This window comes from Musa acuminata, chromosome BXJ2-8, assembly GCF_036884655.1.
Source record: "Musa acuminata AAA Group cultivar baxijiao chromosome BXJ2-8, Cavendish_Baxijiao_AAA, whole genome shotgun sequence".
In the NCBI taxonomy this organism is placed as follows: Eukaryota; Viridiplantae; Streptophyta; class Magnoliopsida; order Zingiberales; family Musaceae; genus Musa; species Musa acuminata.
In genome coordinates, this window is record NC_088345.1 from 38,305,855 (window position 1) to 38,320,316 (window position 14,462).

Genomic DNA, 14,462 nt, shown 5'->3' on the forward strand with positions numbered 1-14,462 from the left:
TTATTCCTCTTTTTATCCCCATCACTACCTACAGTAAGTTCCCAATCTCCAACCTTTCTACTGCAGTTGAATAGGTCCCTACCTTTGTTCCCATTTCCAACGTCTTTAAGTTAGTACATTTGTTTCATCTTATGTAGGCTTGGATCTATTAGCACAAATGTCATCAAACAACTTAATCACCATTTCTCTTTCGATTTTGATTTCCCTGATATGTTGGTTTTCTTATGTGTTTCCTTTTTTTGGGGGGGGGGGGGGGGGATTATTTCTAAGCTTAGCGGAAGCTACAATGATGACTTGTGATCTTTGGTGACTTCCAAGACAGAAGAAACGAATCCCAGCTGGCCTCTGCCGACGATCGGGGTGATTCACGTAGTAGAGGCCGACTCGGTGATTCACGTAGTAGAGGCCGACTCGGAAACAGGCCTCGATTCTTGGAATGCGAGGTCACCAAAGTTGGCTTTGGAGCGTAACACCAACATCAAGACGACAATTCAGCTTTTTCCTGCACCCACTTGTTCACCACCGCCAATGCTCTGCAACTGAATGATTTCAGCAGATACGCACCTTTTGATCCCTCCCAATTCTTAATCCTCACTTATTTTACTAACCTAGAGCTTCCTGTCTTCGTCTTTTTCTGTTTCAACGATGATTTAATCCTCAAGCCATCATGGATCGCCGTCGATTTGACGCCGCATCTTGAGCCTGGGTGGGCTGTCACCCTCGCGCTTCCCCCCTGAGTGCTGGTGGGGCCCAAATGTCCCCTCCTCAAACTGGGGGCCCACTGCCGCTCTATCATATCTCTCATCACACCCACCGCCTCCCCCACTATCCTTCCATTTAAGCCTCTGCATCCCACCTTGTTGACAGCCATATGTACTATAAGGAACTGGTCGTCTACACTATTATACCAGACTAGAAGAGTCGATGGTTCATAGGTAGGCATGATAGATGTACACAAGAGTTAAACAGGAAACAAAATTAAAGAACGGGCCCGCGCTGCGACCCTCGAGCTATGGTCAAGCTAGTAACTGCGGTCTATTGTACCGCACAGGGATGGGCCCCTCCGAAAAGAGATGCGTTGGCGATGGCAGCAGAGAGAGTAGACGTCATCGGACGGCTGAGCTGCATCTTCTGTGATAGAGTCGGCGGTTGAGGGTCATCAGCAGGCGGCGGAGGCGATGCGCCAGGCGGAGGTGGTGATGAGGGGGCGAGTGTGCCAGCCGAGGGTGAGGGAGCCGTCCTTCTCCTCAACCCGGTAGCCGTCGCCACCGGCGAAGAGGGCGAGAAGCATACTCGCCTGCTTGAAGGCGTTGGAGCCGATCGGGACGGGCTCGAAGCCGGCGCGGCCCATCCGTACCCGCCACTGGGCCAGCGCCTCGTGCCTCTCCGTCCGATCCGCCCCCTCGCAGGCCACCACGTTGCAGATCTGCCGACCCAGGTACACCTCCGACATCGCCTGGTCCCGCCGCCCGCCGCCACCGGCCGCGTCCGGCGCCGCCGAGACCCCGCCCTCCAGCGAGTCAAACATGGTCGAGTAGTAGTGCAGCGCCTCCGTGAAGCGCTCTAGGAACGTCTCTCCGTTGTGGTTCGCCTCCTGCTCCACCACAGTCACGATCCGCGGCCGCATCGCCCGGATCGTCCCCAGCACCTTCTCGAGTGCCCCTTGACGCGCCAGCAGCCGGTGCAACTCAAACACCGAGTTCACTGCCACCGCCTCCGGCTCCTCCTCGCCATCTCTGTCGCTGGCGACCGGGCCGAGCAGCATGTAGGGCTCCAGGTCCGCGAGGCTGGCGGCCACGAAGCCGCGGTAGCGGAAGTCGACGCGGATGGTATCGGCGAACTGGGCGAGCTTCCATCCCACCTCCTGCAAGGCGTCCGAGTGGTCGGGTTGCGGCGGTCCTATGCCGGTGAGGCGGAACGAGGGCGGGCCACCGGGGCGGAGGGCGAGGGCCTGGAGGAGGGCCGGCCACTGCAGTCCCTCCCGCATCCCGAAGTCGACTACGTGGACGCGGCGGCATCCGGCGAACGCCTCGAGGATCGCCTGGTTGGCGGTGAAGTGGGCGAACTTGAGGTTGGGGCAACTCTCGTAGAAGTGTTGGTGGAGCATGTCGTCGAAGGCCGGGAAGTCGAGGGTAGATCGGCTCAAGTTCCGGGCGGGCTGCGGCCGGTAGATGCGGCGTGCGAGGGCCTCGGCGAAGTATCCTGCGACCTTGCGCATCGCGCCTCCCTGCGACGTAGCCAGCACCGTGATCTGCTTCACCAGGGCGTCGGCTGCCTTCAGGTTGTCCTGCTGCACCGCCTCTGCGCACGCCATCAAGGCATGGACGAGGCGGATCCCGGACTCCTGCGTGTCAACCACCACCACCGGCAGCACCGCCGGTGATGTCGCCGCATCCGTTGTCGACGACGACGAGGGAGGAGAGCTGCAGAGCTTCATCCTCTTCCGATCTCTCGAGGACGGGGAGACCTCGTACTGGGTGTCGGACCCATACACGAAACGGCCTGCGACAGCGGGAGCGTGAAGTGACTCGAGGTGGTAGGCGTCGGCCGGGCAGCGGGGGCCGGAGGGGACGTCCACGGTGGTGATGGTGGAATTTTGCTCTGTTCCGTCAGGGGGAAGATTGAAGTGGTGTTGGAGGGGAGCGGGGGACAGCGGAGGCGGGGGGAGAGGGAGAGAAGGGGCATTGAACTCGGAGAGGATGGTATCGACCCAGGTGGATACGTCGGAGGGGTTATAGTGGACGGCGTCGGAGGCGAGGTGGGAGAGGAGGGCATCGTCGTTGGCTGCGACGCTGCTCCCCATGGCCATCTCCAGCTGCTCCAGCTTCTGCGCGACGTCGGCCATCTCCGTCGACCGTATCTTGTACCCCAGCGCCGCCAGCAGCTCATCAACACCACCATCGTCGGCGTCCATCCTCGCCTTCCCCTTCTCGTCCTCCGTCTCCGCCGCCTCGACGGTCTCTTGACGTTCTCGTTTCATGTTCTTTTTGACCTTTTCTTCAAGTAGCGATCGAAGTGATCGATCCGTTTCTTATTCTCCTGCGACAGGGAGCGGACGCCAGCACTAGCCGCGAGTGAAGAAGAAGAGAAGGGCGATTCGAAGGCGTCTATAGGAGTGGAGCAGGAAGAGAGAAGACGTGGGAATAAGTTGGCACAGGTTGACGGAAGGTGGGGAGTGTGTAATAAGGTGGAACAAATTATTCAGGAGGCAGCAACTGGCTCCGTTCTCTCTCACTGAACCGCGATTCCACCTGCTTTCCTCATCATCCGCCACTTAAATTACCATAATTTTTCATAATTCTTGTAAATAAAAAATAAAATAAAAGCGAGCTAAAGGAAGATAATGGAGCCGTACCGCCACTACCGCCTGATAATAGAAGTGGCTGCTATAGCACGCAGAGGCCAAGCCAAGTGCCAGTGTTACACGTGGACCCTGACGACTGGCCGGATAGTCTGATTTCCCAGCACGACTTTTGACGTCCATCCGCAGTGGAGATCTACCCAAGAAGATGATTAAGGTGAGTCCCATTCCGTCTTTTACAGCATAAATTTATATTCTCAGAAAATATATGAGACCTAATTACGTGAGAAAAAGGCCAATGTGTTATTTGCTTTATGCTTTATAGGTGAGCAGCAGTGTATGAGCAATGGCAGGAACACCGCAGCATGGCAGGTCCAGACTACACAGCAGAGCCGAAATGGGGGGGACGAAGAGAGACGGGATGGCGTAGGTGAGGGGCCGGCACTGCCTCCCACACACACGAGGGAGAGGGCCAGCTGTCACCGTCAAGCTGAGTTGCGTCGTGGGTCCCTTGTCGACCTCCACCTCCACCACCCACCGGGGCCCGCTCCCACGCTACGGCAGTGGTGGGTGCGGGCTCCCGGTTCACGGGGTGCGACGCCGTTAAGTCCTCCTGCGAATCCCCGTCGCGCCTGGTGGGCCGCGGTGACGGCATCCGTAACGGCCTCGACGGAGCAGACCACCTCGCTGTCGGCAACCTTTTCTTCCCGTCGCCTTCGAATCCATCGTCGTCGTCGTCATCATCGCCCGTTTGTTTCTTTATTCTCTCCGACGGTGATGAGCTGATCGCGAGGTATTCTTCTTTTCCCTCAACTTTCCACTTACGGTGCTGCGAGGCATCGGATTGGCCCTCTGCCTTATCCTCCCTCTCCATTCCCGATGCCTGCGGGTTTGTGACGTCGTCCCGCCCCAAACGAAAGCTACGGCATATGCCACGTGTCGAGATTCCTTAGGACGTGGGCCCACCCACTCCATGGGTCGTCACTCTAAAAGAAAAGAGGATAATACTCTTCGTACCAGCGGACACCGATACCCGAAGGATACCAACTCTTGGTTGGAGGTCCCCAGTGGGTCCCGGATGAACTGGCTGATAGGAGCTTTGGATGGGCTTCCGTTTACCCTGTGCGATTAACGTAGACTAATTGTCGATTCAATCGACGGGAACGGTCGCAGGGGAAACGCGAACTGTAATGAGGGCCCAAAGGAAACGGAGTTGTCTTTGCGGAAACGGGATTCCAGGTGACAAAATAATGGAACAGAGGCCGAGGATAACGGAAATACGATGTGTGATGATGATAAAGATGTGTTATAACAATAATGGTGATGTTGAGTCAGCGATAAGATATATAATTGAGTTACCATCCCATGAAGTAACCCGCTTAATGACGCATCTGGTTTGGGTTAGTTAACGAGAGAGATAGATTATACTTGATATTTTATTTGGTTTGATTCCTTAAACACTATGGAAAGATGGAATCAGATCGGTCAATGAATTAAGACAAGTCAAAACAAAGCATGGGTTGATTAGAATACTCATCTCTTATTTTGTTTAACATGAAATACTCAACCTGAAAAATAAAGGTGGGCTAAATCCCTAATGATAGGCATAATTTTGTCTCATGCTAATTCATCAATCATAGAAGTACACACTTAAGCAGGGTTTTAAGTCGTCAGCTTCAAAATGGTACCACAGTGTGTCCTAATGTGTCTTAAATTAATAATTGATAATAATCATCACATTTTATCAAGATTAAAATGATTATATGGTTAATATGATCTTATCCTAGGTCAATCGATAAAAAGGCATAGGGAACAAACATAAGAAGGAATCTAATAGTTTACATTGAGGGGGACTCTTTATATACTAATTCAGTCATACAGCTTATACTACTGTTTTTTTTATTTCGCTAACTTAAGTATCGAAGAGATTATTTTGGACAACCCTCGACATCGACTTATCATGAAGAATTGTTTAACGCCTAAAGACACATGGATAACTCAGCCCTCTAGGAGGAACCTTGCTACCAGGAAGATTCTAATCCGCTTACTCGATCATCTCGAATCATGTTCTCATTAACAGAATGACTTTTGATCGGGCAGTCTATGTGATCTCATCTCATCAAGTCTCCCACGTTAGTTAGAAAGAGATACTTGGATGAGCCCACACCTTTGGTAGTGGACTAATCGGGTTGACTCATCAGTCAACGATACTCATGACACCATCATTTTAGCGTTAGGAGCGCCGAACATCGCAAGCACATTCTTTTATCACTCTTCTTGGTGAACATCTTAGACAAGAAGGGCCCCTTCTCCCTTTCCCAAGGGGCGAAGGCGAGCCTCGTGCTTACCTTGTTAAAAGCTCTCCTTAAGCTTTGACGCTAGGGGGCTAGGCGCTTATGGCTCTCCACCTTTAGTAATTTTGCCTCTTGACCCTTTTAGGCCAACGCTCAACCCCCCTCACTTATGGGAGAGACGGAGCTAGACCCTTGATGACTCCCCAAGGGATGCTCTGACGATAGTCGAGACTTAGGAGCTCTTGCCTCGCGAAATAGTAAGATGAAAAGACTCCGAACATTCCTTACTCAAGAATCATTCCAAAGGCGATCAATACATTCCAAAGAGATTTTCATTAAATTGGATAAAAAAAGAGGATCTCAACCCCAAGGGGAAGTCATAAAATGAGAGCTAACAAAAAAAAAGGAGGGTCACCAGGAACTAGCTGTATCAGATCGGAGGAGGCAAAGTCAGAGGAGACGTTGGGCGATCGTCGAATGGATCCTTCGCGGGAGCAAGCACTTCGACATTCGAGAAAAGCTTCGTATAAGGATCCTCGTTGACCTCGAGTTTGGGGTACCTCACCTTAAAGCAACCAATGGTGATCCGATACCTAAACTCGTATGCAGTTTGGCTAGAGCATCGAAGGTCGCATTGGAACCCCTCGGATTCCTTATAGGAGGCTATAACCTTTCTCTCCTATTCAAAGGCTTAGTTCTTTTCCTCCTCTCAAGCCCCTTTCACCTCCTCTCTAGACGGATAGCCACCAGCTCATTAGAGTTGGTCGACATCTACTCCCTTAGCTGCCTACTCTCCTCAATGGCCTTGCATAGTTGTCGCCGAGTATCTCTCAATTCTCAGCGTAGGACTTTGACCCACTCCTTAGCCTCCACGACACTCTTTGCGGCCTCGTCTTTAGCAGCAACCATCGCGTCTTGAGCCTCATCCACTTGTGCCTCAACTTCCTCGGCACAGTAGATGGCCAAGCCCATATCCAAGGATAGTTCGGAGGTCTCCACCTTCGCCATCTTGCATGCCTCTTTGAGGCATTGCTCTACCTCCTTGGCTTAATGGCAAGTTCGAGTCAACTGCAAGGATAACTTTACTGTTGAATCTCGTATTTTGATGATGAAACTACTTGATATATGTTTATGATTTAATCTGCGTTTTGAGTGACGCAGGATGCTTCGATCAGGATGAGACAATTAAAGCAGGAAAATCATGTTGTGCCGAAGGAACATGTCAGAAGATTGGACGTCGGGCCGGTGGATCGGTCGGCGTATCGACAGAAGGCTTCGGGCCGTGGACTCGGGCATCAGGCCAAGAAGAGCGGGTATTGTGCCAAGGATATCGGAGTTGCGGAGTCAACTGGCCGATTGGGCAATAGGCTGCACGAGAGGACGATGCGCCGAAGAATCGGACGAAGCGTCGAGGGACCAATGACATGTCGGACAACTTGGTTAATTGCTTAGGATTAATTGTCTCGATTGAAGTTTTGTTTTGTTGTGCAGGATTAACTATGATAACAATGAAGACATAAAGCGAAACAAAGTGTCGGAGTCAAGCGCGAAGGATTTGTTGCGAGTTCGAGAGTTCGACGGAAGTCCGAAGGTTCGTCGGGAATGCTACCGGAACTAGCCGAGAATGAGTTGGGAGCTTGCCGAAGGGTTTTTCGGAAGCTCGCCGGAAGGTTCGTTGGAAGTTCACGGAGCTCGCCGAGAAAGATCGGAGCTTGCCGACGAAGCTCGTTGGAATTCGCTAAGATCAAATCGTGAAGTCTAGGAGCTTGCCGGGAGTCCGCAGAATGGTTTCCGAGAGTTCATCGGAAGACCGCCGGAAGTTTGCCGGAAGCTCGCTAGAAGAAGTCTTGACTTGCGGACTTTGTAATAGCTTAGAAAATATCTTTAAATTCATAATTAGCACGTTAATTAGGGTTAGGATTATGTGTTAATCCTATAACCCAAGTAGGGGCCAATTAGGCCCAAGTTCGGACTGGTTTGGACCAAGTTTGGAGCCAAACCAAGTGAGCTGGAATAGTGAAAGAGGTGCCACCGCCAGGGTTGGAGGTAGCACCGCCCAGGCTATGTCTTCCAGCGAAGACTGGGCGGTGCAACCGCCCCAGCCAAGAGGTGCAACCGCCCAGGATATGTCTCCCAGCGAGACTGGGCGGTGCAACCGCCCCAGCCAAGAGGTGCAACCGCCCAGGGCTCAGTCTCCAAGCGAGACTGGGCGGTGCAACCTCCTCTGTCAAGAGGTAGCACCGCCAGAGCTCAAGTTTCGAGCTCTGCCAAGAGGTGCAACCACCGAGCTCGGTCTTCGAGCTCTGGCAGAAAGGTGCAACCTCTTTGGACAGGAGATGCATCGCCTGAGCTCGGTCTTCGAGCTCTGGCAGAGAGGTGCAACCACCTCTGGCAGAGAGGTGCATCAGCCTGAGCTCAGTTTCGAGCTCTGCCAGGTGATGCAACCACCGAGCTCAAGTTTCGAGCTCTGCCAGGCGGTGCAACCACCGAGCTCAGTCTTCGAGCTCTGGCAGAGTGGTGCAATCGCCTGAGCTCAGTCTTCGAGCTCTGCCAGGCGGTGCCACCTCTCCAGTCAAGAGGTGCAACCGCCTGATCCCAGAATTCTGGGATTTGATCGATTTGATCGTTTTGAGCTCCAAATTTGAATTGGGTTGGGGCCTATAAATACCCCACCCATTCAGCACTGAAAAAGAAGCAGATCCACACCGAATTCTTGATCTTTTCAGTGATTCTAAGAGCTCAAATTTGTGTAAAGTCCTAAAGTTCTCCTCCTTCTGTTCTTCAAGTCGTGAGTTGTAAAGAGAGGAGAGAAAGGATCTGTAAAGGTTGTCTCCTGAGCCTGTCAAAAGGAGAGAAACTGTAAAAGGGCAGTTAGCCTTCGCCCATTGAAGGAAGGCAGCTAGTTGACGTCGGTGACCTCGTCGGAGGAGGAAGCCAAAAGTGGAGTAGGTCAAGACTGACCGAACCACTCTAAATCTCTGGTTTGCTTTTACCTTGAGCACTTTATCATTACTGCAAACCTCCTACATTGCTACTGCCCTCTGCGCCTTTACGAACGAGTTTCTAAGCTCTGATCTTTCAGAATCTGCATTCAAACGTAAATCGTGTTTTCGTACGATCTTCACACTGCAGTTTACGCTTACATTCGGATTCCATTTATAACTGCAAATTGCTTTCTACGTAAAACGCTTTTCAAGATTCAAAACTGCTTTAAGACGCAAAACTACATTTAGACGTAAAATTACGTTTAGACGTAAAACTGCGTTTAGACGCAAAACTGCGTTTAGACATAAAACTGCGTTTAGACGTAAAACTGCGTTTAGACGCAAAACTGCGTTTAGACGTAAAACTGCGTTTAGACGTAAAACTGCGTTTGGACGTAAAACTGAGTTTAGACGCAAACTGCGCTTAGACGCAAACTGTGCTTAGACGCAAACTGTGTTTAGACGCAAACTGCGCTTAGACGCAAAACTACGCTTAGACGCAAACTGCACTGTGATTCTGCTTTTATATCGAAATCGTTTTTTATCGAACGAACGCAGCTTTCGTTTTTAAATTACTGTAAGATTTTCGCTGCACTAATTCACCCCCCCCCTCTTAGTGCTCTCGATCCTAACATTTACAACTCGGGCCTTCGTCGCCCTCCTCTCTTCTTTAGGCCACTCTGCTTGAGCCCGCAAGGTAGAATTGGCTTGAGAGAGTCAATTGATCAATGCCCTTTTGTCTAGCAAACAGTTGGCAAATGTCATCATGTAGTGGTGGTGCTATATAAAGGCAGGAGCAAGGTGGTTAAAGAGGAAGACCAAAGAAAATAATAGATATACTCAAGGAAGGGGCCTTATCAGGACTTCATCATGAGAACAAAGGTTAGCTAGTACCTCTGGCAAGTAGTGGTATACTAAGCTAGCCAGGATGGGATTGAGTGACCCCCGACAGTAGGTGGCGGCCAGCCTAATGTCCTCCCACAACCACTAATCCTCGATCAGTCCCTCCCAACGTGGCTTTAGTGGGGTGCTTGGGGTTTAGCGTAGTAGTAGCGAATGATTTGGATGCAAGGAAGCTCCAGTCCGCCGATGGATCAATAGAAGGAGGAGGCAAAGGTATGACCTGCGAACCTTTGGTGGCGTTATTCTCCTAGGGGGCGGAGAGCTCCTTAGTCGCCTATGCACGGGGTGATTCCACCATAATTAGATCCAAAGATAGGCTCGAAAAAGCTACATGAGGATCCTCCCCCATAAGAGATAATTGCGAGTTAGGGCACTCCTTAATGGACGGCTCCATATGTAGAGTTGCAGCCCTAGGTAATGAGGCAATGTGGGGTTAGATGCTAGTCATAGGTGCCCTGCAAGCCAATCACATGAGTGATGACACGTGTGACTTGACACAATTTTTTTGCTTATTATTATTATTTTATATTTTATCACTTTATATTGCCCGTTGCTTGAATATATTATGATGTTCATGGATCTGTGCAATGGGAATCAGATCGTGATAAGATCACGATAATGAGACCAATTCACCTTTAAACACAGATCCTAAATAATCTCGGTCATAGGTTTCTCGAGAGAGATATTGGGATAATTAAACAGATTGGTGTGCAGTATACCCGTCTATATGATGGATGTAACTAGTTTTATAATTGCTCATGTAGGGACATTAGGGATATAATATAAGTACTCATTGAAAAATGAGTTCAATGATTGATCTGCTTACAAAATACTAGTCAGATAACAATTCCATAGTCCTAATGGTGTATCTGGTCCTTAGACTTGAAACACAAAGGATGTCTTGTATGCGTACTCCACTCTTTGATACCGGACTTATAGGTTTGGAGATTCTAAATCTAGCATAGCCGGCCATCAGGAGTGGTAGCCAACCTTACGAGAACTATTAAGTATTGATAGAGGATCATCCGCTCTCGGTGTCATGATAGTTATATCTCATGTGTTTTTATTTAGAAAAATCCCTAGCTAGTGTTATTCGGATTGAAAGAGAGGATTCTTTGGGAGAATCCTATTAAAGCGAGACTCAAGTAGAAATCGTATAAGTTTGACAGCACCATATCTGGTATACGGTCTCTAGGATATTAGATGGATAAAGGACTATAGATATATGGTAATTGATGACATATAGGTTCAATGGATTGGATTCCCTTATATCGTTTGAGGAATATGGCGTAGTTGCTTAGTACATCCACAATCGATGAGTTGAGTGAATTATTATGAAGATAATAATTCATTGAGCTAGAAAGAGTTCTGACAGGTATGACTCACGACTAACTCGATATTGGGCCTAGAGGGTTACACACATATGGTAGGCATTGCGATGAGTAAAGGTTTAGATATGAAATATCCGTCGAAGTCCTTATCTTATTGGATATTCAAGAAGCCCCTGAATTATCGGATTCTATAAATGAGATACAATAAGAGCTAATAAGAGATTATTGGATAGAGATCCACTAATCTAAGAGACTTGGGTAGTTGGATGGAGATCCAATACCCAATAGAGTACGATCTATTAGGGTTATGTTGATAGGGGACCTTTATAAATAGGAGAGAACCAATGGTTCATAGGTTAGAGCCTCTCTAGGTTGTCATCTCCTATTCTCCTCCCTTTCTCCTCATTTGATAGTAGGCATAAAGTTTTGAGGAGCATCGTCGCATCCTTGCTATGTGGATCATCATTATAGAGGAGGATACTTGACCTCCTTTACCCTCTCCTACAAATCTGTAGGGATTTAGGGATATACTATCTCTTTAGGTAACACAATCTTTAATATACGTAGTTTTAAGTTTCATGGATTTTGAGTACCAATCTTTACACGACGACAAACACATCTTTGAGAAATTTAGGGATTTTGTTTTAATGTTCTTTTGCTGTGTATCTTTGGGAAAGCCAGGTTGTTCGTGCGAAAAATTAGTTTTGAACTGCATGTGTTGTGTTTTGAAGAAACTTTTGACGTCAAAATTGTTGACGCAAAAGCGATAAAGGGTAACAACTGTTGCTACCATTGCTGCCCTCGCAGATGGCAACTTACTACTATCTGCGTGCGTGTAGCTGCCTACAGTAGTAGGCATAAGGGCGACGGTTGCAGGCAGGCAGCACAACACCGGCATAAGCGCAAGCATAGGCATAAGCACAACAACTGTTGCTGATACGAAATCAAGTATGATTTTAAAAATGAAACATTTTCAGATATCCATATCACATTACGATGTGTTTCAAGCATTCATGATACATTTCAAGTATCTAAGATACATATGATGCATATGCTATACATTTTGATATTTTTCAAGTATTTGTGATTTATTTGACGATATCAATCATATTTCAAGTATTTGCAATACATTCAATCATTTACAATATGATGCATTTTACACATTATGTCAAATATTCATAATGTCAAGTTGTCATCAATTTGCCACATTTCTCCCCCTTTGTCATCAACAAAAAGGAGAATCATTCAACAATGCAAATGTTTAAAAGTATGTCAAGTAAGTTTTACACCAATTTATCCACGCTAGCAAAAATTAGAAGTTAAGCAAAAACTTTACATGAAAACTACTTTTGGTTTTTGAAATGGATAAGCTAACATATTTGCTTAGGAGTTTTTTTGTTCTTCTTAAGATGTGCAAGTTTCTTTCTTTCTTTGTCATAAAAAGATAAGAAGAAGAGGAAGGGAGGAATTCATTCTCCACAAAAAAAAATCAAGAACCAAATTCAAGAAAGGATTTGAACCAAGTCAAATCCATAATAAATGAGTTTCATTGAATCAAGTTTCTATTTCAGCAAAGAGAAAGGATTCGTTAAAAGTTTCATACAAAATCAAATCCCTATTCTTGCAAGTGATCATCACATGCTAAAAGTCCATGAATAAAAATTCTTCTTTCGTGAGAATTTAAGGAAGAATTCATAGGAAAGGAGCATCAAATGAAGGATACAAATCCATCAATAAAAGTTCATAAATCAAATTCCTTTTCTTGTAAATAGAAGGACGAATGATTCAAAAAAATTAATAAAAGATCAAGTCATTTATCCAAAAATCCATGAGTGAAGGGACTAAGTGTATCAAAAATCATCGAGTGATGGAGCAAGGGTATGAAGTAAATTTGATACTAAGTTAAGAGGAAGATAGAAATGAAATAAATTCATGAAAGCTTTATCGAGAAAGTCTGAAAAAGATATACAACAAACTCAGGCATTTGGACAGTTTAACATCCCTAACTCTCTTTTAATGAAATCAAATTGTTCTTCATTTAAAGATTTTGTAAAGATATCAGCTAATTGATGTTTCGTATCAATAAACTCTAAAGATATATCATGTTTATTAATATGATCTCTTATAAAATGATGCATAATGTCAATATATTTAGTTCTAAAGTGTTAAATATGATTTTTTGTTAAACATATTATACTTGTGTTATCACATTTTATGAGAATATTCATGCTATAATCTTCTAATGTATTTTTCATCTATATAACTTGTGCACAACATGCACTAGCTGCTATATATTCAACTTCGATTGTAGATAATGCAACCGAGTTTTGTTTCTCGGAAAACCAAGAGACAAGTGCATGACTTAAGAATTAATATGTTTTGGATGTACTTTTTCTATCATTTCTACATCTGATAAAATCTGTATCAGCATAAGCAATTAATTCAAAGTTTTCAGATTTTGGATACCATAATCCTAGATTAGGGGTTCCTTTAAGATATCTAAGAATTCTTTTAACGACTTTAAGATGAGATAACTTAAGATTAGATTGAAATATAGCACAAAGTTTTACGCTACACATGATTTTCGATCTAATTGTGATGAGGTATATAAACTACCTATTATACCCCTATAAGTTTTTTGATCAAAGCTTTCTTTACTTTCGTCTATGTCTAACTTGGTGGAGGTACTCATAGGAGTATTTATAGCCTTTGACTCATCCATATTAAACCATTTTAGCAATTCTAATGCATATTTGGTTTGACTAAGAAAAATACTATCACCAAGTTGTTTGATTTGTAAGCCTAAGAAGAAAGTTAGTTCACCCATTAAACTCATTTCAAACTTTTGGCTCATACTCTTGGTAAACGATTCACATAAGGATTCATTTGTAAAAACAAAAATAATATCATCAATATAAATTTAAATAACAAAAAAATTATTTTTAAAATTTTTAATAAACAATGTAGTATCGACCTTGCCTTTAGAGAAATTATTTTAGATAAGAAAGGAGCTGAGTCTCTCATATCAAGCCCTCAGGGCTTATTTTAATCTAAAGCTTTAGTTAACTTAAACATATAATTAGGAAAAAGAGAGTTCTCAAATTCGGGTGATTGTTCAACATTCACTTCTTCAGAAATACAGCCATTTAAGAAAGCGCTCATGACATCAATTTGAAATAACTTAAAATTATTACTATTAGCATAGGCAATGAGCATCCTTATAGCTTCTAATCTTACCACAAGAGCTAAGATTTCTTCATAATCGATACATTCTTCTAAGTTGAAACCCTTGGCCACTAATCTAGCCTTGTTTCTGACTATGATACCAAATTCATCTTGCTTGTTTCTAAAGACCCATTTAGTACTAATAATTAAATGATCACTAGGTCTCAGAACAAGCTTCCACATCGTATTTCTCTCAAATTGGTTTAACTTTTCTTGCATTGTGATAACCTATGAATCATCTTTCAAGGTTTCGTCAATGCATTTTAATTCAATTTGAGAAAGAAAAACGGTGTTGGCACAAAAATTTTTAAAAGAAGAATGAGTTTGAACACCCTTTGATGTGTCTCTTATGATTAGCTCCTTAGGATGAGTATCTACATACTTCCATTCCTTAGGTAAGGATGTTTCGGAAGAAGATGTATCT

General features: G+C 45.7%; 1 protein-coding gene across 1 annotated transcript; it reads right to left on the bottom strand.

The window, feature by feature from the left end:
• Positions 1 to 874: 874 nt before the first annotated feature.
• On the bottom strand, positions 875 to 3,246 carry LOC135619434 (DELLA protein SLR1-like). The gene has a single exon (XM_065121442.1). It carries the CDS (start codon positions 2,978 to 2,980, stop codon positions 1,160 to 1,162), a length of 1,821 nt encoding a protein of 606 aa, XP_064977514.1. The 5' UTR covers positions 2,981 to 3,246; the 3' UTR covers positions 875 to 1,159.
• Between the last annotated feature and the right edge of the window lie 11,216 nt (positions 3,247 to 14,462).

Excerpts from the sequence above, each read along its gene's own strand:
- LOC135619434 (XM_065121442.1), bottom strand. The coding sequence starts at position 2,980 with ATGAAACGAGAACGTCAAGAGACCGTCGAGGCGGCGGAGACGGAGGAC.